This window comes from Pinus tabuliformis, chromosome 2_1, assembly GCF_031772625.1.
Source record: "Pinus tabuliformis cultivar Carrire ecotype Pingquan chromosome 2_1, CPIR1, whole genome shotgun sequence".
NCBI classification, from domain to species: Eukaryota; Viridiplantae; Streptophyta; class Pinopsida; order Pinales; family Pinaceae; genus Pinus; species Pinus tabuliformis.
The window spans coordinates 337,572,746-337,599,969 of record NC_142299.1 but is presented as its reverse complement, the minus strand read 5'-3'; the positions used below and the strand labels follow the sequence as shown (position 1 = coordinate 337,599,969).

The following is a 27,224-nucleotide window of genomic DNA, read 5'->3' as shown; positions in this document are numbered from 1 at the left end:
TGTTTATTTTTTTATGGAATATAATATAAAAAAGTTTAATTTTAAATTTAAAAAAAAAATATTAATAAACTAAATAAGTATTTATATTTATAATTATATATAATTATTATTATTATTTAAATTACACTAATTTCATATTTATTTTTAAAGTTTTTAAATTACACTAATTTCATATTTATTTTTAAAGTTTTAAATATGAGAAAACAAGTTTTTTTTTAAACTCTAAAGAAATCAATTTAATTTAAAATGTATTATTTTAATTAATTTTATTAAAAACAAATTTAATTAAGAAAAATACTGTTAATGTTATAATCTTAATATTTAAAATTAAAAAACATATTTAATAAAAATATAATCATTTAAAAGAACATTTACTACATTGCTTTTTAGGTATAAAATTTAAAAAAATATATTAAAAACTTCTTCACTGTATAATACTTTGTTAATGTTATAATCTTAATATTTAAAATTAAAAAACATATTTAATAAAAATATAATCATTTAAAAGAACATTTACTACACTGCTTTTTAGGTATAAAATTTAAAAAAATATATTAAAAACTTCTTCACTGTATAATACTTTTACACTAACATGGACCCCATTTCTTTACCGCTGAAAAGACCATTTATATTACAATCATGCATAATGCTGTTTTAGTCTCTCTGCTTTTAAATTGCGAATTTAACACTTTCATTTCAACTTCCATTTGCTTCCTCCAACTCAAATCCCCAGACGCATTGCTGGCGCAGCCTCTCTACTACTCTCTCATCCCACCGCAATTTGGGACACTCCTTGACATGAAGATCCCGTAATGATTGACAACATTCAACTCCTTCCAACTCGCCCAACTGAGGGCACCCTTCAACAATTAGACGTCCAAGTTTTGTTAGCTGCGCCAAATCCCGTATGCTCTTCAACTTCAGACAATCTTTTACTTCCAATCTTTGCAAAGAGACCATTGTGTCAACACTCGGCAGCTCCTCAAGTTCGTTACACTTTTCAATGTGCAACTCTTGGAGCATTGGAAGACCACAAAGGCCTTGTATACTTCTCAGATTATAACAACCACTGAACTTCACACGGGTGAGTGCCTTGGGTAATGTTCCAACCTCCACCAGATTAATACACTCCTCTAACATTAACTCTGAAAGGTTGGGGTATACAACTTCATCAGATAATACCTCTGATGTGTGGATTATGGGACAAGCAGCCACTCTCAACCGTCTCAACTGACTCGGCCGTTCAAGCGATGCCGGCAAACACTTCACTTCCCCCCGATACTCGAGATGCAAATCCTTCAACTTCCGTAAGTGACCCAGCGAAGGCATCATCGTCTCCAGCAAAGGGTTTCCTATCCACAGAACTTCTAAATCACTGGGGAGTTCAAAAGAACTTGGCAATTCTTTCTTCAAATTTGTGCCCAGCAACTTCAGTACTTTCAGGGACCTTTGATGCCCCAGTTGCGAGGGCCATACTTCAACCTTTTCACAGCCGGAAAGATCTATATGCTCGAGGGTTCTTATATTTCCAAAAGCTTCGCTTGAGATTGTTAAATTAGCACAACCGGAAGCATCAAAATATCCAAGGCTACTCAAACTCCCGAAAGAATCTGGCAGCCTCTCCAATTTCTCGCACCAACACAGGTCCATGCTGTGGAGGTTCGACAAGCTGCCGAAAGAATCTGGCAGTCTCTCCAATTTGTCGCACCAACGCAGGTTCAAGCTGTGGAGGTTCGACAAGCTCCCGAAAGAATCTGGCAGTCTCTCCAATTTGTCGCACCAACGCAGTTTCAAGCTGTGGAGGTTCGACAAGCTCCCGAAAGAATCTGGCAGCCTCTCCAATTTGTCGCACCAAGACAGGTTCAAGCTGTGGAGGTTGGACAAGCTGCCCAAAGAATCTGGCAGACTCTCCAATTTCTTGCACTCAGACAGGTCCAAGCTGTGGAGGTTGGACAAGCTGCCGAAAGAATCTGGCAGACTCTCCAATTTCTCGCACCGAGACAGGTCCAAGCTGTGGAGGTTGGACAGGCTGCCGAAAGAATCTGGCAGATTCTCCAATTTCTCGCACCGAGGCAGGTCCAATCTGTGGAGGTTGGACAAGCTGCCGAAAGAATCTGGCAGACTCTCCAATTTCTCGCACCGAAGCAGGTCCAAGCTGTGGAGGTTGGACAAGCTGTTTTTTTACTAAATATAATATAAAAAATGTTTAATTTTAAATTAAAAAAATACTAATAAACTAAATAAGTATTTATATTTATAATTATATATAATAATTATTATTATTTAAATTACACTAATTTCATATTTAATTTTAAAAGTTTTAAATATGAGAAAACAAGTTTTTTCCAAAGATGTCTTATTTTAATTAATTTTATTAAAAAAAATATTCTAATTAGAACAAATATTGTTAATGTTATAATCTTAATATTTAAAATTAAAAAACATATAAATAATTGCCACATTTAATAAAAATATAATCAGTTAAAAGAAACTTTACTACATTGCTTTTTAAATATAAAATTTAAAAAAATATATTAAAAACTTCGTCACTGTATGATACTTTTACACTAACATGGACCCCATTTCTTTACCGCTGAAAAGACCATTTATATTACAATCATGCATGCTGCTGTTTTAGTCTCTCTGCTTTTAAATTGCGAATTTAACACTTTCATTTCAACTTCCATTTGGTTCCTCCAACCTAAAATAGACCCAGCATTGCTTGCGCAGCCTCTCTACTACTCTCTCATCCCACCGCAATTTGGGACACCCCTCAACACAAAGATACCGTAATGATTGACAACATTCAACTCCTTCCAACTCGCCCAACTGAGGGCACCCGATTACAATTAGATATTCAAGTTTTGTGAGCTGCGCCAAATCCCGTATGCTATTCAACTTCACACAATCTTTTACTTTCAACCATTCCAAAAAGACCATTGTTTCAACACTCGGCAGCTCCTCAAGTTCGTTACACTTTTTAATGTCCAACGATCGGAGCATTGGAGGACCACAAAGGCCGCCTATACTTCTCAGATTATAACAACTCATCAACTTCACACGGGCGAGTGCCTTGGGTAATGTTCCAACCTCCACCAGATTAATACACTCCTCTAACATTAACTCTGAAAGGTTGGGGTATACAACTTCATCAGATAATACCTCTGATGTGTGGATTATGGGACAAGCAGCCACTCTCAACCGTCTCAACTGACTCGGCCGTTCAAGCGATGCCGGCAAACACTTCACTTCCCCCCGATACTCGAGATGCAAATCCTTCAACTTCCGTAAGTGACCCAGCGAAGGCATCATCGTCTCCAGCAAAGGGTTTCCTATCCACAGAACTTCTAAATCACTGGGGAGTTCAAAAGAACTTGGCAATTCTTTCTTCAAATTTGTGCCCAGCAACTTCAGTACTTTCAGGGACCTTTGATGCTCCAGTTGCGAGGGCCACACTTCAACCTTCTCACAGCCGGAAAGATCTATATGCTCGAGGGTTCTTATATTTCCAAAAGCTTCGCTTGAGATTGTTAAATTAGCACAACGGGAAGCATTAAAATATCCAAGGCTACTTAAACACCCGAAAGAATCTGGCAGCCTCTCCAATTTCTCGCACCAAGACAGGTTCAACATGTGGAGGTTCGACAAGCTGCCGAAAGAATCTGGCAGCCTCTTCAATTCCTGGCACCAAGGCAGGTTCAAGCTGTGGAGGTTCGACAAGCTGCCGAAAGAATCTGGCAGCCTCTCCAATTTCTGGCACCCAGACAGGTACAAGCTGTGGAGGTTCGACAAGCTGCCGAAAGAATCTGGCAGCCTCTTCAATTCGTTGCACTCACTCAGGTCCAAGCTGTGGAAGTTCGACAAGCTGCCGAAAGAATCTGGCAGCCTCTCCAATTTCCGGCACCAAGACAGGTCCAAGCTGTGGAGGTTCGACAAGCTGCCGAAAGAATCTGGCAGCCTCTCCAATTTCTCGCACCGAGAGAGGTCCAAGCTGTGGAGGTTCAAGCTGCCGAAAGAATCTGGCAGCCTCTCCAATTCGTCGCACCAAGACAGGTCCAAGCTGTGGAGGTTCGACAAGCTGCCGAAAGAATCTGGCAGCCTCTTCAATTCCTGGCACCAACCCAGGTTCAAGCTGTGGAGGTTCGACAAGCTGCCGAAAGAATCTGGCAGCCTCTCCAATTTGCGGCACAGAGACAAGTTCAAGCTGGAGAGGTTCGACAAGCTGCCGAAAGAATCTGGCAGCCTCTCCAATTTGTAGCACGAACGCAGTTTCAAGCTGTGGAGGTTCGACAAGCTGCCGAAAGAATCTGGCAGCCTCTCCAATTTGCGGCACAGAGACAAGTTCAAGCTGGAGAGGTTCGACAAGCTGCCGAAAGAATCTGGCAGCCTCTCCAATTGAGTGCACGAAGACAGGTCCAATTCCTGCAACTGCAAAGGTGCCTGCAAGATCAAGCATTTCGAGTGTAAGAAAGATGGGAAAACCGTGAAAAATAATTGAAGACCCTTTTATGCAATATCGATAGACAAAAAGTTTAGATTTACCTGCGATCTGCCTTTCCATAATGTTTTCAATACAGCGCCCTCCACTCTCAAAACCCTTAAATTCTTAACTGTAATCCAGGAAGGTAGACAAGTGTAGGGACAATGACGCCAAGAAAGCCATGAGAGATTTGGCGAATGCATCGGCAAAATACGATCTAGCAGATGTCCCTCAGTCACAAGAAGTTGAAAATTCATGACATCACGACGAAGAAAACAATAAGATATATTTTCCAGCCAATTGCGAAGCTTCACAATCACGCGGTTCCCCAATCGTTTGGTTCTATGCCCCTCAGCGAGCAGCGAAAATCCGCGTGCTTCGGTTAAAACCTGTTCATTCGGATGGAGAATCAAGAAACTGTATACAGCTTGGTATGGTTAAATTTAATTATTTTGAAGGTGAAAAACGATGGAGAAATTGAAAAAGGTTAACTATTTAAAAAGTTTGAATGATTGAGGACGTACAGAGGAGTATTTGTGCAACCATTCATCAATGTCCCCGGTGGGACGCCAAAGACGGCGCGGCGTTTCTTCCTCTGCAATCTGTCTTCCCATGTCTCGCAGTTGATCGTGCATATGTATCACATTTTTATCATCGACTTCAATGAGACATTTGCCCTCTAAATTTGTAAGCCCCAGCAATCCGTTCCAGCCTGATGCGTTCCAAAATGTTATGGCACTTGTTTTGCTTTCTCCTATGAAAAAAAAGGCGATATCTAAAAAGATCTTCTGCTCCTCTTCGCTGAGTGCGTCGTAACTGATTTTTAATCTCTTCTTTATATCAGGTGAAACTTTCATTTGAACTTTTGATTCATTAAGTTTAGCATCCCAATATGATTCAGGTTTTCCAAAGAGAAGTGCCCCAAGCACTTTCAAAGCTAAAGGCAGTCCATCGCATACTTGAAGAAACTGATCTACAAGATTTTCAAATCCATGGAGTGGATTGGTTTGACAAAAGGCGTATGAACAAAAGAGCAGTTGCGAGTGTTGTCTAGGAAGGCCTCTTAACTTATAAATGCACGACTCTTCCACTCCTGACCTTTCCAGCACATCTTTATACCGAGATGTAATTAAAATAAAGCTATCTGGACTTAAGACATCTTTAACTGGTAGAAGTGCCTCTAGCTGATTCTCATGATCTATGTCATCTAAAATTAACAAGACATGAGCAGATTTGAGATGCTTTTCAAACATCCCTATACCTTCATGAATGTTATTTATATCCACTTCTCTTTGAGTCAGGCCCCTCAGAAGCTCCCTTTGCACCAAATGTAATGCCTTTTCTTTAACATCTGCTAAAAAAAAGGACTTATTGTACTTGGAACTCATTCTATTGAAGAGTTCTAAAGCCAACGTTGTCTTCCCCATTCCACCAAGGCCGACTATGCCCGCAACCTGGATTTTTCCAGCCCGCTGTTGCTTCAAAACTGTAGCTTCAAAATCTGTGACTTTGTCATTTAAACCAGTGGGATGTTTGGCCACATACAACCCTGGTTTTCCAATAATTTTACCCACACGTTCAACGATCTTATCTATCATGTGTACCTCGTCACTAGATATTCACCCACAAAAACACCAACGGAAAATAAATAAATGAATGAAAGCATAGGGCAAAGTATCATATAGTGTATAGTATCATATATAGTGTATACATAGAGAGGGGTTTGGAGGTCTTACCCGTCATACTTGTCGTCCAGATGAAACCCACTTATGTCTGCAACAGAGGAAAGAGCATCTCTCCACTTCTGAATAGTGGCGGGATCATATCGTAGCTTCTCTTCTCGTGTTTGAGGGTCCGACGTTTTCTTCCTTTCGAGCTGGTGCAAGCTGAGACCATAACCTTCAGTTTTGTTATGAGCTGTCCGCCTGAGATCAGCGGGGTTGATATGGTAGAAGACAGGGATAATTGGAGCCCCAGACTGTCGCATGAGCAGGAGCTCATCTAAACACCAACGGGATTCTGCATATTTTGGTGAAAAGACGGCAACGTGGACGGAGGCGTTTCTAATAACAGCTTCTAATTGAGAAGGAAAAGGTAGTCCTTCCTGCAAATCCTGTTGATCTAAAAAGGGTCTCAATCCACCTGAAAGAAGAGCACGGTAGAGATGGCCGGCAAAGTTCTTCTTCACTTCCCCACGATGGTTGATAAACACATCGTATTTATCAACAGCAGCGGTGGAAGAGGAGGAAGCACCATCCGAAGATCTCTGATTTTCCATTTCAATTTCTTCGATTTCACAGGGGGTTTGGGTGCTCGAGGATGCAGGCGTTGGGTATGCCATTGCCAATTGTTCGACGATTATACGAACTGAAAGAGAATGATAAATTGGGTGGCGCAAAGCTCTGGATGGTTGCAGAGGCGGGGATAAATTGTAAGGGGAAGAAAGTGGCGAGTGCAGAGATTACATAAAGGCTGCTTGTAGAGGCAGAGGGTAATAGAATGAGGAAAATATTTGATTTGCCAGGCCATGAACCGCGTCAACCTTATCTGCTTTGCGTGTGGGGTCCACATTGCTAATCATAGACACAGGTTGGAGTCCTTATGCGTTTGAGTGTGGGACCCATAATGCTCTGCGCTCTTTCATTTTACTTTTCCATGCTTGCAGTGTGGGACCCAGACGTGTGCACCATCCCAGAAAGCACAATACGCGTAAAAAGCAGAACCCGACAAAATGGTGAACTCGAAAGCGTGTTCTCCACTCTGAATCTTATGGAATCCAGCTTGAAACGCATCTATTCAAACAGTCAACCACTCCCATGTGTCAATCAAATTGATATCTCTACACATTTTCCAACTAAAAAGGGTTGCATACAGAATAGTCAGAAAAAATAATACACTCTTTACACATTAAGGTTCGAAGAAATTAAAGGGAAATACACCTAATAGTTATTTCACGGGGAATATTGAAAACCTAATAGTTATATGTTATTTTTGTCTTATTAAGAGGAAAATTTTGAAAAAACTACAATTGGATAGTAAACATGTTTCAAAATAGTTAGAATAGAGATTGAAATTATTTTATTTTTAAAATTCTACATTTATTTATAAATATTATATAAAATTATTAAAATTTTAAATATTTTTATTAAAATAATTTTAAGTATTTTAAAGTTTGTATATTAAAAGTTTCTACATTCTAAGATTAGTTTTTATCTTTAAATTTTCCCTATACTCAAACTAATAATCATAAATAAAAATCTCACAAATAAATGCCTCAAGAGAATTCAAACTCAACCACCCCAAAATAATTCATATAAATACACATGTAAGTACATGAATTATGGCATTTAAATTCATCTTTTAAGAGGTCTCTTAAAATCTAGATGATTATTCATATTTAGTTGAGACTTTTCATATTCTTCTAGAATGAATAGTAATTCATAATACCATTTATCATAATCCTAATAGATTTAAGTTTAACATAAGTTATTATGATGCAAATTTCACAAAAATTACTAGATTGGTAACTATATGGCTTCATAGTAACATGGGCACACAAACTGCACTTAAATAAATTATTATGATTATTATTATTCTTTAAGAGCTTCATTTCTATTTTATTTTGAAACATAAAATACATAATTAGAACAAAACGATAGAGGCTACATGGTTGATTTACCTTGAGAAAACCAAACCACTGAGTTTTGAGAAATGGGTTCAAAACATCCCCTTATTTAAAGAGTTCGGAAAAATACTAATCTTACTTGTTAGTTGGGAAACTAGGACATACAAAGCATTTAAGACATAGAGTAACAAATCAAGTTCAAAAAACGAATAAGATGAGTGCCTTGTAGGAAAAAGTAACTAGGACTTTGCCTTGTAGGAAACTAGGTTTGTCTTAAGATAAGATATGATAATATAGTATAGACTTATAATAAATCTAGAACTTATAAAAATGGAAATAAAACTCATAGTTGAAAAAGATGGAGTTAAGGGTGAGCACATATATAACACCCCTTTTAAAACCTTGTCTTTTGTGATATGTAATTAAGACAAATAATGCTAGAATGGTACTGTGGGTATTTTAACAAAATTAATTTGATGTAATTATTATTTTTTATTAAATATATTGCTAAAACTAAAGAAGAGACAACCCAGCATGACTCTTAATGCTTCAGGGAACAGTTGTAAGGGGGATCTAGGAAGTTTCCTACCTTACCTTAATTTAATGTACTAAAATTCTGGTTTGATATTTTAACCACCCAACTACTAGCAATTGTGGGAAGGAATTATGGAAGTCTTACTAAGCTACTCTAGGAGTAGGGGCTCCATACCCAATGTGGAGACTTCTAAGGGACCACGTAGCTCGAGGAGGAACCCTAAATTCTCATGTTGGGAGTGTGTGTGGGGGAGAGCAGGGTAGAGGATAGTGGTGATAAGTGTAAGCAAAATGTGTGCGAGAGAGAGAGAGAGAGAGAGAGAGAGGTGTATGCTAGTGAACCATTAGAATCTTTGAATAAAAACCAGAAACACATGTGGGTTGAAAATGTGACTTTGCTTGGGGGTGACAAAGAATCATCTAAGCATTACAAACTTGCGTGAAATTCTGGACTACCCAATTAGTGATGGAATTTAATAATGAATTTATCAGCCTAAGCTAGAATTCCAAAAGAAAATTTTAAGAAATATTGTTGAATATATGCACAAAGAACACTAAAAATGGCTCCCTTACGCTTTGTAGACCCAAAGTGGTCACATGATGAGAGATAATAAGGCCTGGCTCTATGGTTGAAAGACAACATACTAAATCTTTGTGTATGAAGGAGAGTATCCTTCATGTCCTTCCTCTTAAGCTATCAAATCTAGCTCGATGGTCGCTGTTAGCTCTACTACATTCTTCAAAATCTGGAGGCCCAAATACCAGCTTGGCCATGTGATTTTGCTCAAGAAAGAGCCAACAGTAGTCATTTTCGTTCTTTCTCTTTCATTCCCCTTACTCTCCCTTAACCCCGCCACCTCTGCTTTTCCTCTCAAAATTCGACATGAGGCCCGTTTCATTAAGCCCCAAAGAGCTAAGCCTGAAGCTCCATAGCCCCATCACCACATGACCCTACACCCTCGTAGTCATAGCTGCCTTTTGATCGCAGCCGTTGATTGCCGCATCGCGATCTAACGGTCCTCGCCTCATTCAACGAACCGTCTGCGCGTTTATTTCTTCCACCGTCCTATCGTTCCCGCTGTGATCATACGGTATCTGCTTTCCCCACTGTCATAACCCAACCACCCGTTAACTCGCGAGCAAGGTGGTTTTAATCCCATCACATCCGCCACGTGTCGCCCGGTGACTCGTATCGCTAGCCCGCGTACGGTTACCGCTCACCTTCGAAAGCGGTGCAGTAAATACCGCCCACCGCAGAAACCACTTTCCCTGCGCGTTAACTCCCCATGCACCTTTTTCGCCTAGTAGCTGTTAGATCTGCCCGCCCGAGATCCAACGGCTTGCGATCACTTCGCTCCCGTCTCCTCCCGATTTCTCCTGTTGAGTCATATCCGCCATCCAACTGTTTCATCCGACGACCAATCCTATTCCTCTAATCAGATCTTCCACTCGCCATGCTATATGCCACCCTTGACTGTCCTGTGCTGCCTAAGGATGAAGGCGATCGTTTACTAGTACCCTGAGCAGTTATTCTGCAACAACTGCATTTAAAAAGGAAGGATGGCCAAGAAGTAAAAGTACAGAGTGTGATCAGCAAAATGCATTTAACAATTATGGGATCTCATCCCATACGACACTCCAATTACATGAGAGGACAGAAAAGCATCCGAGAAGATCCTTTTTGTTCACTGAATGCAACAGATTGTAACAGAGACTCCATCAGAGAGTAAAAAGTGGTTGGTGGTCCATTATGACCCCTCCACGCATAGAATAGCAGAGCATTTTTGTAAAGAAACTCCATATATACCTAGAAAAAAGATGTAATCAGGGTTGATGGTTGTTGCTTTGATGTAAGGCTCAACTTCTGGAGACTGTAACTACTTTGATACTTGCAGCGTCTGGTCTTTATTTTCAGCTAATACAATCTTCTTTTGCTGTTAATTGCTCACTTTCCATTTCGGCTTTGTTCTAGGTTGTGCCTGTTATGCATTTTTTCATTGTGCCCTTGATATTTAGCATTTGAGGGGCTGTCATCCCGCCTCTGTGTTGGAATCTAGTATGTATCATTGAATATGTTATGCAGGTTTCTGTTATCTTAATGCTAGAGAGTTGTCACCCTGTCTGTGTATTGAGAAATATATTTGCAGACCTCTTTACTGGTTGCAGCCGGCCATCACATGGTCTTGTGCATTTGCTGGTGTGGTCAGTATTCTCCATGTTCACCTATTCCTTAAACTGTGAGTAATTGGTGGTCTAAAGCCTTGTAGTCTGGGGTATTCACCCATGTCTGGAGTTAAGCATAGTAGAAGTTGTTATCTGGCTTGAACAAGCATCACTCCTTCCATTCATCCACCCATTTCCAACATTTTTGTTGAGTTTGTAATGTTCTCGAGCATCTCTGAGATACAACCTAGGAGAGTTTCTTGGGGTGATAACATTAATTGGTGCCGTTACCACGGAGAGGAGATTGAAGCTCAGCTTCCTTGGGAAAACGACACAGTTCCATATTTTGATGATAGACAAAGTCTGGGCACATTTCTGGTTGTAATCATCTATCTGGCGATTCCACTTGAGGAAGACCAACCTTTAGCGACTCCACATTGATGTTCTGGCTCAGTTTGTGAGGCATACGCGGAGAAATCCTCAGAAATCACCAGCTGACTCAGTGCCTGACCCTTAGAAGATCGGCAAGCAAAGAAAACTTCACAGAAAGGAGCATCAGGATCAGGTAAGCCCAAGAAATCTTATTTGTCTCTGCATGATAAGTTTTTAGTTGAAGATACACAGATCGAGGATCTAGAACCTAATACTGATAGTGAAGAATCAATCGCAGAGATTTATAAGGCTCCTTGCTCATTTAGTTCCCCTTTGGATCTTAGTCCAAAGAAAGTGTCCCATACAATCCATAACGTCCCTTTGTCTCTGTCATCCATTTCATTGTTTCATACTACTCAATTTGCCAGTATCCTTCCACATACCCCAATCATGGCAAGACAGCATGCACCTACGAAGATAGAAAGAATTGTCGCCGCTAGATATGGACCTTTGGTCTTGCCTGTTCCTTTGAATCCCATGCCTATGGGAGAATATTAGAAATACATGCCTAATTTTACTGGTACAGAAGGAGTAACAGCTGAATAACACCTTGAGTCTTTTTACAGTTATGCTGATAACTTAGATATTAGTGAAAATGATGTGTGGATGAGAGTTTTTGTACAGAGCCTTGATGGAGAGGCTAGAAAGTGGTTCAGAGAATTGCCCCCTGGATCTATTGCTGATATTGAAGCCTTAGATGAAGCATTTTTGAAGCACTGGGGGGATAAAGGACTTGTTGTATTACCATACTGAGTTTGGTAACCTGAAGAGGAAAAATGGGGAATCATTGCCTGATTTTAATAAAAGATTCAATCGTACATATAGTAAGATACCAACTGAAGTAAAGCCTACCCCCACTTCTGCCAAACTTGCCTATGCCAGTGCCATTGACTCTGATTTCTGTTTGTTGTTGAGAGAAAGAAGATGCACTACTTTGGCTGACATGCAGGATGCAACCCTAGAAGTAGAATCTAATATTATGGTCGCAGATAAATGTAGAAGTCATGCTGACAGAAGGAGGTAGAGAGGCGAGGCTTCTTCTTCCTCTGCCTCATCTTTTGATCCCAAATTTGATAAAATGACTAGAATTATCGAGTCATTGGCTGCTAAAATATCTAAGCTGGAGGTTGAGTAGAACTCTGGGAAGGCAAGGCTCCCAAATACATTTGCTTCAAGAAACCCAAATCCATTCAGGAGAGCAAATGAGCAAATGCAAATCATTCAAAAGGGTAAAGAAACTAACGAGAATCAAAGAATTAAAGCTCCTTTCCAAAATGTAGTCATGGAGGAGGAACAGATTGAAGAAGAGGATGAAATTCATTGTATGGAGGATAAAGGTAGTGCTGCCTTTTTGACATTGGCTGCATATGAAGAATCTTTGCTACGAGAACAAGACAATCAAAGGTGGGACAGGGAGGTTGTTCTACAAACTGAGGAGAAACAAAGATATAATCTGAGGTCAAATGAAAATAATGTCAAGGAGAATCTTTCCCAAAGAGTTTTTGTCTAAACAAAGTCACAGAATCTCAAACAAACAAGACCGGCAACTGATCCAATCATCCTCAAAGCTCCAGTTCAAGAGGTAAGGGGATCTGATAAATTACCTCCCTCCTTCAGCTTTGAATTAGAAGTTCAAAAGTTAAAAATATATGTGCCTCTGGTAGAGTTGGTAAAGAGTGAAGTGTTTAGAAAACCTATCCTTGAAGCTCTTGAGCTGAGATCCACGCAAACCTCCACTGACTCTGTCAATTTGCAAGATGATAGGCATGCTGTTGTGCTCAATCCAATGACTGAACCTATTAATGATAATTCTCCATCATTTTATGTCTCCTTGACTATTCATGACAAGATCCTCCACAACTACCTGCTATATACAGGGGCCAGCCACAATCTGATGCCTAAAGCTGTCATGGAAGAGTTAGGCCTTGAAATCACCAGACCATATCATGATTTATTCCCATTTGATTCAAGAAAATTGAAATGTCTGGGGTTGATTAAAGATTTATCCATTACCCTAACTCATCTGCCCATGAAGAGTATGATGATGGATATTGTGGTAGCAGTCTATGTCCCTCCCAAATTTTGCATGTTGTTGTCAAGAGGATGGATTAAGAGACTAGGTGGGACCTTACAAAATGATCTATCTTATGCCACTGTCCCAGTTTTTGGAGGAGAAAGAAGAATATTATACAGAGAAGCACAACTTGCATACATTAGCAGTGATGAGAAAAATCCTTCTAATCATCCTATTTATGTTGTGGACACTGGTTTTGGAGCATGTATTCTCCAAATTGAAGAATCCTAGAAGGCTTGATGCAGCTTAAGAAACCAACAGCCCAAGCCAAGGAAGAGCAAGGAAGTCAGTTCTGGGAGATGTTATTTGATGGGGCATGTTTCAGGGAGACTGCAGGAGCAGGGGTGGTGCTGATATCTCCAGAACAAAAAAGCACACATCTGTCCTTTAAGCTGGCTTTTCAAGTCACCAACAATATAGCAGAATATGAAGATTTGATATTGGGGCTTAACGCAGCTAAAGGCAGAGGAATCAGAAGCATAAAAGTGTTCGGAGATGCTGATTTGATCATTCAGTAAGTAAACATAACATTTCAAGCAAAGCACCCAAGGCTAAAAGCATACAGAGATGAGGTATGGAGACTCAAAAATTCTTTTGATAATTTCTGTATTTCATATATCCCTAGAGCCAAAAATTAGCTTGTTGATTCCCTTGCTATGTCTGCTAGCATGTTCATACCTCCCATGCCTCCCAGACTAGTTTATGAAGTCCAAATGAAATATAGACCATCCTTGCCTGATAATGTCCACCATTGGAAAGTTTTTGAGGATGATGATGAAGTGAATAGGTTCTTGCAAGTCATTGATGAATTTTCTGAAATGCAAATTGACCAAGAGAATGAAGCCTTGCAAGAAAGCCCCCAATTCCAGCTTAGAAATAAAATCGGCAAAGATAGTATTGTCCAGCTTCCCAACAATCATATTCCTAAGGGTCTAATTCCTCTAGAAAGACTGTTTGACCAAAATGATGTGCCTTATAAGGCTACCCAAAAAGAAGATCAATATGTAGTCTGTAAGCATGATATAGGGAGTCCAGGTCAGCCTAGATACATAAATATGTCCACTCATCTGTTCGCTGGCCAAAGTGCTGAATACTGCAATTTAATGAAGAAACTCGCTGATGTTTTTGCTTGGGAATATAGTGACCTGAAAACATATGACAAAAGACACTATCCCTTTCAAGCAGAAGTTGAGACCAATAAACTCTATGCTCCTTCCTCTCATTGAAAAAGAAATCAAGAAGTTATTGGCTGCCAAGATCATAGTTCCTCTCAGATATTCAAAATGGGTAGCCAATTTGGTTTTGGTGAGGAAGAAAAGTGGAGAAATCAGACTTTGTGTTGATTTCAGAAACTTAAACAAATGCTCCAGGAAAGAAAATTATCCTCTACCCAAGATGGAGCATTTGCTGCAGAAGGTCTCAAGAGCCAAAGTGATGTCTTTCCTAGATGGATTTTTTGGATTTAATCAGGTTTCTGTGCATCCAAATGATCAAGAAAAGACCGCATTTACCACTCCTTGGAGCACTTTTATGTATTCTAAGATGCCTTTTGGGTTGATGAACGTTGGAGCCACCTTTCAAAGAGCTATGGACATAGCATTTGTGGGAGAGAAGGATAAATTTGTCCTTATCTACCTTGATGATATAATAGTATAGTCCAGCAGCCATCAAGACCATTTGCAACATTTGAGGAAAGTGTTCCTGAAGTGCACAAGGTTTGGGATTTCAATCAATCCTAAAAAATTGCAGTTTGCTTTAGAAGAAGGCAAGTTGTTAGGACACATTGTTTCATCTGCGGGTGTAAGAATTGACCCATAAAGAGTATGTGCAATACAGACCTTGTATGTCCCAAGATCAAAGAAGGACATCCAGTCCTTTCTGGGCAAGATTAATTTTGTGATGAGGTTTATACCAAATTTTGCAGAATTAGTGAAGCATATTACCCCCATGTTGAATAAGGGGTCAGAAATCAAATGGACTGATGTAGCAAGAAAATCCTTTGAGTCCATTAAACAAGCTATTATGGAGGCTCCCACTTTAATCAATCCAGATTACGGCAAGGAGTTCCATATATTTTCTTTTGCCTCTAATGACACCCTTGCAGCAGTGTTATTGCAAGAAGATGAAGAAGGCTCAGAGCATCCAGTGTCATTTTTCAGCAAAACCTTAAGGGATGTTGAGCTGAGATATGATATTATCGAAAAACAAGCATATGCTCTTATCAAATCTTTGAAAGCTTTCAGAGTTTACATTCTGCATTCCAAGATAATTGCATAGTACCCTCTGCTACAATAAAAGATGTCTTAACACAACCTGATGCTGATGGAAGAAGGGCTAAATGGATTGTAAAGATGATTGAATTTAATATAGAACTAAAGCCCACCAAACTTTTCAGAGGTCAGGGTCTTGCCAGATTGTTAGCTGAAGAAAATTGCAGAACATTGGACATAAATATCATAAGCACAAATGTAGAAAAGGGTCAAACAGAAGAAGAGGAGGCAGCTGAACCAGAGATAAACCAGTCAGTGGCAGAAAATCTAGCCTCTTGTGATTGGTACTCTACAATAGCTAATTTCTTGCTGAAGCTAGAAATCCCTCCAGGCTCAAGCACAAGTCAAGCTAGAACTATTAAGCTTAGGGCAGCTAAATATTGCATTAATAATAATTTTCTCTATTGGAGGGACCCATCAGGAATGCTTTTGAGGTGTCTGGACAAAGAACAATCAATGGAAGTTATGCAGCAGTTTCATTCCAACATGTGTGGAGGACACCATTATTGGAAAACTACAGCCCATAAGATCGTCAGAGCTGGGTACTATTGGCCCACCTTATTTTCTAATGTCTTTTCATTTGTTAAATCTTGTGACAGGTGCCAAATATTTGAAGGGAAACAACAGTTGAAGTCCCTGCCCTTAAAACCAATATATGCAAAAGGACATTTTCAGCAGTGGGGCTTGGATTTCATTGGAGAAATCAATCCACATTCTAGTGAACAACACAGATGGATATTAGTAGCTACTGATTATTTTACTAAGTGGATTGAAGCAATCCCTACCAAAAAGGCTGATCATAATGTGGTCATGAAGTTTTTGATAGAGCATATCTCTACCCGATTTGGTTGTCCACATAAATTAGTCACAAATAATGCAGCAACCTTCAGGGCGAAAGAATTGGTGGATATGTGTGATTCAATGGGCATTAAATTGCTTCATTCCACCTCATATTATCCTCAAGGCAATGGTTTAACAGAATCCTCTAACAAAAGCCTGATTAGGATAATTAAAAAGCTACTGGAAGACAACAAAAAGAACTAGGATTCTAAGCTCAAGTATGCACTGTGGGCTGACAGAGTGACTGTTAAGAGATCCATAGGTAATTATTCATTTAGGCTGATATATGGCACTATGGCCGTGTTCCCAATTCAGTTAATTCTCTCGGTGGAAAAGTTCCTGCAGGAAGAATAGAACGATGAAGAAGACATGGCAAAAAGGATCATTGATTTAGCAGAGGTACATCAAACCAGAGAACAGTTGTTTGAAAAGGCCGTAGCACATCAGAAAAAGATCAACGAAGCTTTTGACAAGAAGTCAAAAGCAGATAATTTTCAAGTTGGGGACTTGGTTCTGAAGTGGGATGCACTAAAAGAAAAGAAAGGCAACCATGGGAAGTTTGATGCTTTTTGGACAGGGCCTTTTATCATTTCTGAGATTCAAGGGAACAATACCTTCATGCTGAAAAGCATGGGAGGAGAAGCAGTTTTTGATGGCCCAGTTAATGGGCGTTTTCTGAAAATTTATGTTATTTAAGGTCTTTGGGCCTTAAAGTTGTAAATATTCGTTTTTATCAGTTTTAGTGTAGTTTCAGTCAGACTCCATGCCCAATGGAACACTAGGAAGTTTTTCTAATTTGTTTTTCGCATGAAAGGCATTGATCTGCAAGTTCTTGAGACCTCACAGGGAGGATCTCATCCCCAGAAGGAGCCAGTGATAGCTCTGCTACATTCTTCAAAATCTAGAGGCCCAAATACCAGCTTGGGCGTGATTTTGCTCAAGAAAGAGTTCGCAACAGTCATTTTCCTTCTTTCTCTTTCATTCCCCTTACTCTCCCTTAACCCCACCACCTTTGCTTTTCCTCCCAAAATTCGACATGAGCCCCACTTCATTAAGCCCCGAAGAGATAAGAATGAAGCTCCATAGCCCCGTCACCACATGACCCTGCGCCTCCGTAGTCATAGCCGCCTTTTGATCGCAGCCGTTGATTTCCGCATCACGATCTAACGGTCCTCGCCTCATTCAATGAACCATCCGCACGTTTATTTCTTCAATCGTCCGATCGTTCCTGCCCGTGATCAGACAATATCCGCTTTCCCCACTAGCATAACCCAACCACCCGTTAACTCGCGAGCAAGGTGGTTTTAATCCCGTCACATCTGCCACGTGTCGCCCGGTGACTCGTATCGCTAGCCCATGTACAGTTACCGCTCACCTCTGAAAGTGGTGTGATAAATACCACCCACTGCCGAAACCACTTTCCCCACGCGTTAACTCCCCATGCACCTTTTCTACCCTGTATCCGTTGGATCTGCCCCCCGAGATCCAATGGCTCGCGATCGCTTTGCTCTGTCTCCTACCAATTTCTCCTGTTGAGTCATATCCGTCGTCCATCTGTTTCATCCGACGGCAAATCCTGTTCCTCTAATCAGATCTTCCATCCGCCATGTTGTATGCTACCCTTGACTATTCTATGCTACCAAAGGACAAAGGCGATCGTTTACCAGTACCCTGAGCAGTTATTCCGTAACAACTGCATTTAACAAGGAAGGATGTCCAAGAAGTAAAAGTACAGAGTGTGATCAACAAAATGCATTTAATAGTTATGGGATCTCATCCCATACGACACTCCAGTTACCTGAGAGGATAGCAGAGCATCCAAGAAGATCATTTTTGTTCACTGAAGGCAGCAAATTGTAACAGAGACTCCATCAGAGAGTAAAAAGTAGTTGGTGGTCCATTATGACCCCTCCACGCATAGAATAGTAGAGCATTTATGTAAAGAAACTCCATATATACCCAGAAAACATATGTAATCAGGGTTGATGGTTGTTGTTTTGATGTAAGGTTCAACTTCTGGAGATTGTAACTACTTTGATACTTGCAGCGTCTGGTCTTTATTTTCAGCTAATACAAGCTTCTTTTGCTGTTAATTGCTCACTTTCCATTTCTGCTCTTTTCTAGGCTGTGCCTGTTATGCATTTTTTCATTGTGCCCTTGATATTTAGCATTTGAGGGGCGGTCATCCCACCTCTGTGTTGGAATCTAGTATGTAGCATTGAATATGTTATGCTGGTTTCTGTTATCTTAATGCCAGAGAGTTGTCATCCTGTCTGTGTATTAAGAAATAGATTTGCAAACCTCTTTATTGGTTGCAGCCGGCCATCACATGGTTTTGTGCATCTGCTGGTGTGGTCAGTATGATCCATGTTCACCTATTCCTTAAACTGTGAGTAAATGGTGGTCTAAAGCCTTGTAGTCTAGGGGTATTCACCAATGTCTGGAGTTAAGCATAGTAGAAGTGGTTATCTGGCTTGAACAAGCATCACTCCTTCCATTCATCCACCCATTTCCAACATTTTTGTTGAGTTTGTAATGTTCCCAAGCATCTCTAAGATACAACCTAGGAGAGTTTCTTGGGGTGATAACAATGGCTAGTGGAAAGAAATTTGTAGTGTAGTTGTGCCTACAGTTGTATAGATAGTGGCCCTAACTTCTTTAGTTTTCAACAAGCTACTTTTGTTCAGATAAGTGTAGAAATACTTTTTTCTATTAATGAAATGATATTGTTATATAGTGTTTTATAACTAGTGCTGAGTTCAAATTTGATCTTAGGTGAATAGTTGAATATTGAATTTGGAAGGAAATTGAATATAAATATTTGAATGTAATTTATTCTTAAAACAGGAGAAATCTGAGAAATATCAATGTGTCATATTGAAGATTCGATTGGAAAAGTCTTGATAGAACATCTGAATAACTAATTAAAGAATTAATCAATGAACTCATGAAGCCCGTGAATCTGTTATAAAATTGATGTATAGTAAGTAGTTGTTGGTACAACCATGGAACATAATACATGTTTAAGTTGGAAAACTTAAAGAGCTTTTAGTTGTCACAAAGTGCAAAAGCCTGTTTTTGGATTCTTGAATCTCGAAATTGTCATGTATGAAGGCACTAGATGTAACATGATGCTTAAATGTCTCTATAATTCTTTGTGGTGTAATGTGTATTCTATTTCACCTAGATAGAAGTAAAGTTACTTAGATGAATATAAAATGTAAAGTAAAGTGTTAGCCTTAATTTCTCAGCAATTGACTAATTGGAAGAGTTGATGAAATTTAATGTATTTCGCACAGAAATATTTTAATAGGTATTTGTTGAGACATTCTCCCTCATTTGATAGAAATCTTATTCTTTCTCCTATATTTTTGGTGGGCAAGAGTTATCCATTGCATGAAATAAGGCATTATGTTTAGATATAAATTTATTGTTTTGTCATGTAAGAGTTTTTGTGGAATTTATGCTTATGAGATAAGCTCCTACCTTATCCCTTCATGGCAATAAGAATTACTTACTTCATTAACATAAATATATTCATATTATTGTTTTAACACTCTGATAAGTCTTCTCCACCTAAGAAATTATACTAATTATGTCTTTGTAGAATGATCCATGTAAAGGTAAGTCTTTGTTGGATGATCCATGACGGAGTGCATCTTTGTGGGAAAGTTATTCAAAACCTACACCCTCAAATTGCATAGTTAGAAAATAGACTAATTATGGACTATGTGTTTTGCACAATGCAAAAATGTTGATGCAAATTCGGTATCACTGGAAAACTATTGAAGTGTAAGTAATGGCAGTGAAAAGTGTTGTGAAAAAAATATTTCCACTAGCATAATGTAGATATTAAAATATTATATAGTTTGGAAGTGGGAATGAAAGAAATATTAAAATAATATTTGTCTGGGAAAGGTGGTCCAAATATATTGTTTTGGACATAAATAGTAAATAAAAAGCGAGTGTCTAACTATTATACCTTTTTGGAGTTTTTGGATGGAATCCCACAAAATGTTTTTGATTAAATCATGATATTTTGTTATTTAAAATGAGTTTTTGACTACATATATGGATTCAACATCTTGAAAAACCCTTGGAACACTCATAATGTGGAGAGTTTACAACTCAAACTTGTGATTCAAATCAGTCCTTGTAGGATTCTAAGAAAATTTGATCGGAAAATATGCCTAGAAAACTCCAAAACATATAATGGGTAGACAACAATAAATAATCAAATTCACGATGAAGAAAGCCAAGAAGTTGATAATAAGTTACCATTTATTTACTTTGGAATTTGTGTTGATTATTTTAAGTGGACTCGAAGTAATAAAATAATAAATGTTAAGGGAAGAAAGGTAAAAGGGCATAAATAAATATAAATGAAGTAATTCATGAAGAAGGTAAGGAATGACATGGCTAGGTGGCCCTAGTGCTAGCAAGCCACACCCTTGAGGTGACATGTGGCACTGGTTTCCAATTCATCTTCCATGTTCCATATATATAAACATGTTGATGTAGCGCTAGTGTGAAAATCTTCTAAGAGCCATATCTTAGTGTCCCACTCTTAAAATGGTACAAATTGCATATCATTAAGAAGCTCTTGATGAGCACAAATAATGGAGACCCAAGAAATGAGGTTTGAAGTGACTAAAGAAAGAAAAACTTTAACCTCCATTTCCTTAAGGTGACCAAGGGGATTGGGTTTGTTACAACATCCATCCACTGCACCCTTAGCATGATACAACATAATAGGGGAGTCGTTTGAGCATCCTAGTAGCTAAGTTTGGAGTACACCTCTATTTGGCCTCAATAACAAGTAATAGAAAGTGATAAAACAATATTTTTTCTTCTCCAATGTCTCCAAGCTCTACATGAATTATACCCAAATCCTTAGCAAGAAAAACATGAACTAAAAAGGTTTTCGTATGATGGAAAAGTACAACAATTTAGTCGAATTTGGTATCTTGTGTGTAGTTAGTGCCCAAACCAAGGACAAAATCCTTTCTAAGTTGACCAACATCCTATCCTCTCTATAGGCCCTTTCAAATTTCACATCTTCTTCCATGTTGTTAATTGAATTCTAAATGACGAATGGAGTCAACTATTAAACAATGGTAGCAATAATAGTGACAACAATCTCTACTTTGGTCCTTTGAACATGGGATTTTCCCTAGTGTGAGGAGTGAGGGGCCATAATAAGTAACAAAAAACAATTTGGATTTCCTAGAAGGAGCTTGAGAGCAGAATAAGAATTATTGAGACTCAACATGGTTGCTAATAGAGGGATCAAGTTTATTTATATATTGTAATGAGAGATATGAATCCACAAGATGATATCCTTTTTTATTGTTCTCATTTCACCAAATTCTAATACAATTCACACTATAATCAACCTAATTCTATAAGCAACACTTTATTAGTAAAATTTTTGTCTCTAACTCGAGCCTATATATACCATTAACACCTCCCACTTGGTTTGCACAACTTATGGCACTATCTTTCTATTGGGTTATTTATTTGTTCTTTAAAAAATACCAACAAACCTTTAAACATTATTTTTTCAACCCGAAACTCATCTAGTTATTTCAAGGTTGTCCACACTATATGTGTAAAGAATAATTTTTATGTAACCTAGTCTACCTAGGCCTATTGAAAGGTAAATGCACGAAAACACAAGAAACAAATAGGATTTATTAAAAGAACAAATTTATGCACAACTTCATGAATTCAAACAATCAAGAGCTTATCTAAGGTAATCGAAACATTAAACCTTCTAAAAACAATTATGTTAAGCACAAGTTGTTTCCTAGGAAACTACAGCTAAAGGAGAGAAACAACACACTTGACTAGAAAGAAATATGTTGAAGGAAATATCACACCTCGCTCTCAAAATTTTTGTATTAATCATAAGAAGTGACAGAATGAATAACGCTTCAGAAAATCAATTTATCAAAAATCTAATTCTAACGATATCTACAAAGACTGTTGTAGCAACTATCGTTGTAATGAACGATTCAGTAATCAATGATCAATTCTGGAAGGAAATTAAATAATTGCAGAACATAAATGAAAACGCTGAAATGTAAATTTAATAATACAAAAAGAGCAGTGGTCGCTCCAGGATTGGGCCCACAATCACTGGAATTCAACTGCCTTAGATCGAAATCAGTGCAAGAATTAAAGCTAAACCATGTAAGTCTCCATTATATTAATCAACAACAATATTACAATTTTTGTAAAAATTCAGACCATAAGCATGGAAATAACAGTAAAGATATTTTTCCTCTTGGCAACATGTTCCATAGTTTCCTCTTGCCGTTGGCATAGCGCGCAGCGTGAGGGACCATGCGTTCCTTTCCATCTTAGCTGATCCCAAGTTAGGGCTCTCCCATGTAGCACTGTCCAGGTAAAAAACGTCACTTTTGGCCAGGTTTTTAATTGCCAAATTCTTTTCCATTTTTCCATGTTTGCATTGCCCGCTTCTTTTGTTTTCAAGTGGTATCCTTCTGATATTGTAAACATGCCTTTAATTCTTTTGCCCCATCTTATTATGTCTGGTCCTTCTTCGATAGCTATTTTCCTAGTGTCCAGTTCTTTGTGATATGTATTCCATTGATCAGTTTCTCGGGCTTCCGACCAATCACTTTTCCTCTACCATTGTCTCCGGTAGCTGTTTTGGTCCCCTACCCAATAGTTCCTTACTGCGTCCTCCACTATTTGGGTTGTGTACTGTTGTACTTCCTGTAGTTGAGGAACTTGACTCAGGATACCTCTCTCTTGCCACCCTTCCTACCAAAAGTCTGCTTTATTTCCTTCCTGGATTTCCCAGAAACTATTGTCTCTTATCAGAGCTCTATTCATATTAGCTAGGTTCCAGATAGCTGAGCCTTTTTTTCTGTCAGTGTTCGGAGTTTACCTTCCGAGGTCCGTGCTATATCATATTTTTGTTCCCACAGTTGTTTCCAGAGGTCATTCCCTCCTTGAATCCATCTCCACCATAATTTCGCCCCCATGACTTGGTTCAGAATGTTTGGGTCTCTAAGTCCTAGACCACCCTCTTGAACTGACTTGCTTAACCATGTCCATGAGAGAAACGCCCGTTTTTTTGTCTTGTTTGCCCCCTGCCATAGAAAATTTTTAAAAATTTGCACCATTTTCTGACATATGGTCTTCGGGATTTCTTGACTTGCCATTTGGTAGATTGGCATTGCTTGGAGGATTGATTTAAGGAGTATGAGGCAGCTCGATGTGTTGAGCGTTCTAAATGTCCAATTTTCCATCCTTTTTTGAATTTTCCTTATCATTCCTTGCCAGTTCGCTTCTCTACTCTGTTAATCACTCAGTTGAATTCCTAAGTATTTTGTAGGGAATTTCCCAATTTGGAACCCCAAAGTTCTGGCCAGAAAGGCTTGACTCATTCTTGGTGTGTTGAAGAAGAAAATTTCAGTTTTCTCTTTATTCACCTCCGTTCCTGAAGCTTTATTGAATTCTATTAGGATCTCCCTGAGTTTTTTAGCTTCCTTAAGGGTTGCTTAGTTGTACATCATCACATCATCCACAAATTGTTGGTATGTGATAGTTAAGTCTTCTCCCCATAAGCCGAGCCCTTTGAATTCTCCTCTTCTTACTTTGTCGTTGATTAAGTGACCAAGGCCATCCACAGCTAGGATGAACAGGAACGGAGATAGAGGGTCTCCCTGTCTTAGGCCACGGGTGGGCTTAAAAGTTTCCATTGGGGTTCCATTAAGAAGGACTGGAATACTAGGAGTGGATATCATGGATAGAATCGATGCAATCCATCTTTCATCAAAACCATAGGCCTGCAGAACTTCTTGTAGATATTTCCAACTGAGTTTATCATGTGCCTTTGCTAAGTCAAGTTTGATCATCATCCTTTATTTCCAGTTTTCTTTAGGGAGTGGATCACCTCTTGCGTGACTACTATCCCATCCACTATCTGACGACCTATCGCAAAGCGTGTTTGTTCTTTTGCTATCAATTATGGGAGCAAAGGTTGTAATCTTTTCACCATTATGGTAGCCATGATTTTATATATTACGTTGCATAGAGCTATAGGTCTAAAGTTATGGGGTTCTTCTACTTGGTCTGCTTTTGGGATTAAGGCCAAGAAGGTGGCATTCCATGCTGGATGCATTCGTTTGTGGCTTCTTGATTCTTTTACTGCATTAACAAGATCTTTTTTCATGAACCTCCATGTTGCTTGAAAAAATTCCACTGTGAAACCATCCAGCCGAGGGGCTTTGTTTTTCGCTAATGTCTTGATTACTTCCTCAACTTCCTTTTTCTAATCACTCGAAGCAGCGCAAGGTTCTGGTCCCTACTTAATTTTTTGGAATGACTTGTTTTATCTTAGCTATCTCTTCATTTCTGTTGCTTTGCGACTCTGTCAATATGCCCTTGAAATGTTGAATTAATAGGTTTTCCATTTCCTCTTTTTGGATCACTCTCTTACCTTGTTTGTTTTTGAGGGAGAAGATTCGACTTTGCTGCCTATGTTGCAGCATTGCACGATGGAAAAATTTTGTGTTCCTTTCCCCTTCTTTTAACCACTGAACTCTTGACTTTTGGTGCCACAGAATTTCCTCCTGTTTTCTCCTTTCGTCCAGTTTGAGTAACACTTCCCCTTCTTCTTTTGCTCTCTCCTCAGTTCTTCCTTCTTCTATGATTTTTTGTTGTATCCTTTGCATTGCTATTTGGAGTTGTTCCTTGTCTTGATGGATGTTACCAAATTCCTCTTTATTCCATGTCTTAATCTCACCTTTCAGCTCCTTGAGTCGCAATTGAAGTGTGTGCATCTTGTTCTTGCCTTGTATTACTCCTTTGCTTTTCTTCCACCAGGTTTCCATCTTATCAAAAAGAGTTGGATCTCTTAGCCAGAAGGCTTCAAACCTGAAAGGTTTATGTTGATTTTGTTTTTTCATGGCAATTTCTAGTTTTATTAGCCAGTGATCCGATCCTTGGCACGGTAGGATTGTTGCCTCATAAAATATATCTTTCCCTAGGAAGTGCTCTGTGGCTAAGAATCTGTCCAGTCTGGATGCTATCTGCCTGCTACCTCTCTTCTGTTGTTCCAGGTATATTTGCCATTAATAATATTGATGTTAATCAATTTGAGGGTTGCCTGGGTTTCCTTGAATATCTCCATATCTACATCTTCTCGATGCAATCCTCCTCCCTTTTCTGCTATGGTTGTTATGATATTGAGATCTCCTTCTATCACCCAGAATTTTTCTGTGTGTAAGTCACCCATTTGACACAGCTGTGTTAGAAAAGTCTCTCTTTCAAGCGGTATGTGGGGTCCATAAACCACTGATACCAAGAACCACTCTTTGTGTCCTACCATTTTGAACCTCCTTGATAGAATCCTTCGCATTCCTATCCAAAGGTCTGCCATTACTTCTGTTGGGTTCCATAATATTGCTATTCCCCCTGCACTCCCTTTTGCATCTATTGTCATACTTTCATAATATGGCTTAATTTTCTTTAGGATTTCCTCCATCTTTACTCCTGTTATTTTTGTTTCTTGCAACAACATTATCTAGGGGTTTTCTTTTTTAATCCTCTCAGCTAGGTATCTTTGCTTACCCTTGCTGTTGAGCCCTCTTATATTCTAGGATGTAATAATCATTGAGACTGTTGGGTTGTTTGTTGGAAGACCACTGAGAACGGTACAACTCTTCCTATTTTAACTAGCATTTCACCCATTATTTGAATGGATTCTTGTAGGTTCTTCCTTCCTCTTTTTCCCCCCTTTTCGTTTTTGTGAATACTCCTGGTTATTATCTTGTATTCCTAGCTGTTCGTTTATCCCTGTTTTCCCACTTTCTTGCTTTTCCTTGTATTTTTGGAATATATCTTTGTAGAGTTTTTTTATCTTCCTCTGGTATAAACCTTTCATCCAAATTCTTCCACTTATCTAGTATATTTTTAAGGATTTCCTCTTCTAATGTTGCTTCCTCCCCTTTATTTATATCTACTTCCATCACTTCATACTCCCGGTGTTGTTCCTTTTCTTGGGTCCCATGTTCTTCTGGGTGATTTTGGTTTTTCTTCTTATTTTCCTTTATTGTCGTTTTTCCTTTCCTTCTTATTGATCTGTCCCTTCTTGGTAATCCATCTTTCTGGTCTGCTCCTCCCCTTCTGTTTGTAATGCTTCATACCTATTCGTCTCTTGATTTGTATTTAGTTGATCTTTCCTACCTTTCTGCTGGGTTTCTTTGGTAGGTCGCTTCTTTTGTTTTAATTCTTGAAACCCCTCCTCATCTTCATTTGTTTTCCTCTGTTGTTTAGTCTTTCTTTCTTCTTCCTCAGTGTTTAGGGGTCATTCCTTGACTAGGTGCCCATATTCGTGGCATTTTCTGCATCTAAATGGTATGTGCTCATAGTCCAGAGCTTGCTGCCAGATCTCCTCATGATACTTGAGTTCAACGGTACCTGGTATAGGGTTTCCTATGTTCATGTAGACACATATTCTTGCATACGAAGTGTATCTCCCTCTTATGGACAACCACGGAAGTCACACTTTCTTTAATTTCCCGCGATTCATGATTTCTTCACATGGGAAGGATCACTCTCCATTTTTTTAGTTTAATTATTTCTTGTGGACAACCACGGAAGTGCAACCACAAGTATTTAATTCTTACGTTCCCACTCCCCCGTCCCACTTTCTTTAAATTGACTTCCCGCGGTTGATGATTTCTTCACATGGGAGGATCTTTCTCTTTTTTTTTTTTTTAATTCAATTATTTCCCGCGGTTCATGATTTCTTCACATGGGAGAATC

At 38.9% G+C, this 27,224-nt stretch overlaps 2 protein-coding genes across 2 annotated transcripts; both read right to left on the bottom strand.

Annotated features, from left to right (window-relative positions):
* Window positions 1–590: 590 nt before the first annotated feature.
* LOC149200213 (uncharacterized) lies at window positions 591–2,583 on the bottom strand. The gene is made up of 2 exons (XM_089400881.1): window positions 2,573–2,583; window positions 591–2,173 (listed from the first exon to the last, which is right to left on the bottom strand). The coding sequence occupies exons 1-2, from the start codon at window positions 2,581–2,583 to the stop codon at window positions 697–699; spliced, it is 1,488 nt and encodes a 495-aa protein (XP_089257007.1). The 3' UTR covers window positions 591–696.
* LOC149200212 (disease resistance protein RPV1-like) lies at window positions 2,551–6,886 on the bottom strand. The gene is made up of 4 exons (XM_089402634.1): window positions 6,217–6,886; window positions 5,005–6,091; window positions 4,543–4,869; window positions 2,551–4,440 (listed from the first exon to the last, which is right to left on the bottom strand). Exons 1-4 carry the CDS (start codon window positions 6,819–6,821, stop codon window positions 2,677–2,679), a joined length of 3,783 nt encoding a protein of 1,260 aa, XP_089258760.1. The 5' UTR covers window positions 6,822–6,886; the 3' UTR covers window positions 2,551–2,676.
* Window positions 6,887–27,224: the final 20,338 nt, after the last annotated feature.

What these genes read in the sequence shown, in the direction of transcription:
- LOC149200212 (XM_089402634.1), bottom strand. Translation starts at nt 6,821, where the DNA reads ATGGCATACCCAACGCCTGCATCCTCGAGCACCCAAACCCCCTGTGAA. An exon ending in CTGGACGACAAGTATGACGG is followed by an intron (nt 6,092 to 6,216) that starts GTAAGACCTCCA and finishes GTGAATATCTAG; the next exon opens with TGACGAGGTACACATGATAG. An exon ending in GGTTGCACAAATACTCCTCT is followed by an intron (nt 4,870 to 5,004) that starts GTACGTCCTCAA and finishes CCGAATGAACAG; the next exon opens with GTTTTAACCGAAGCACGCGG.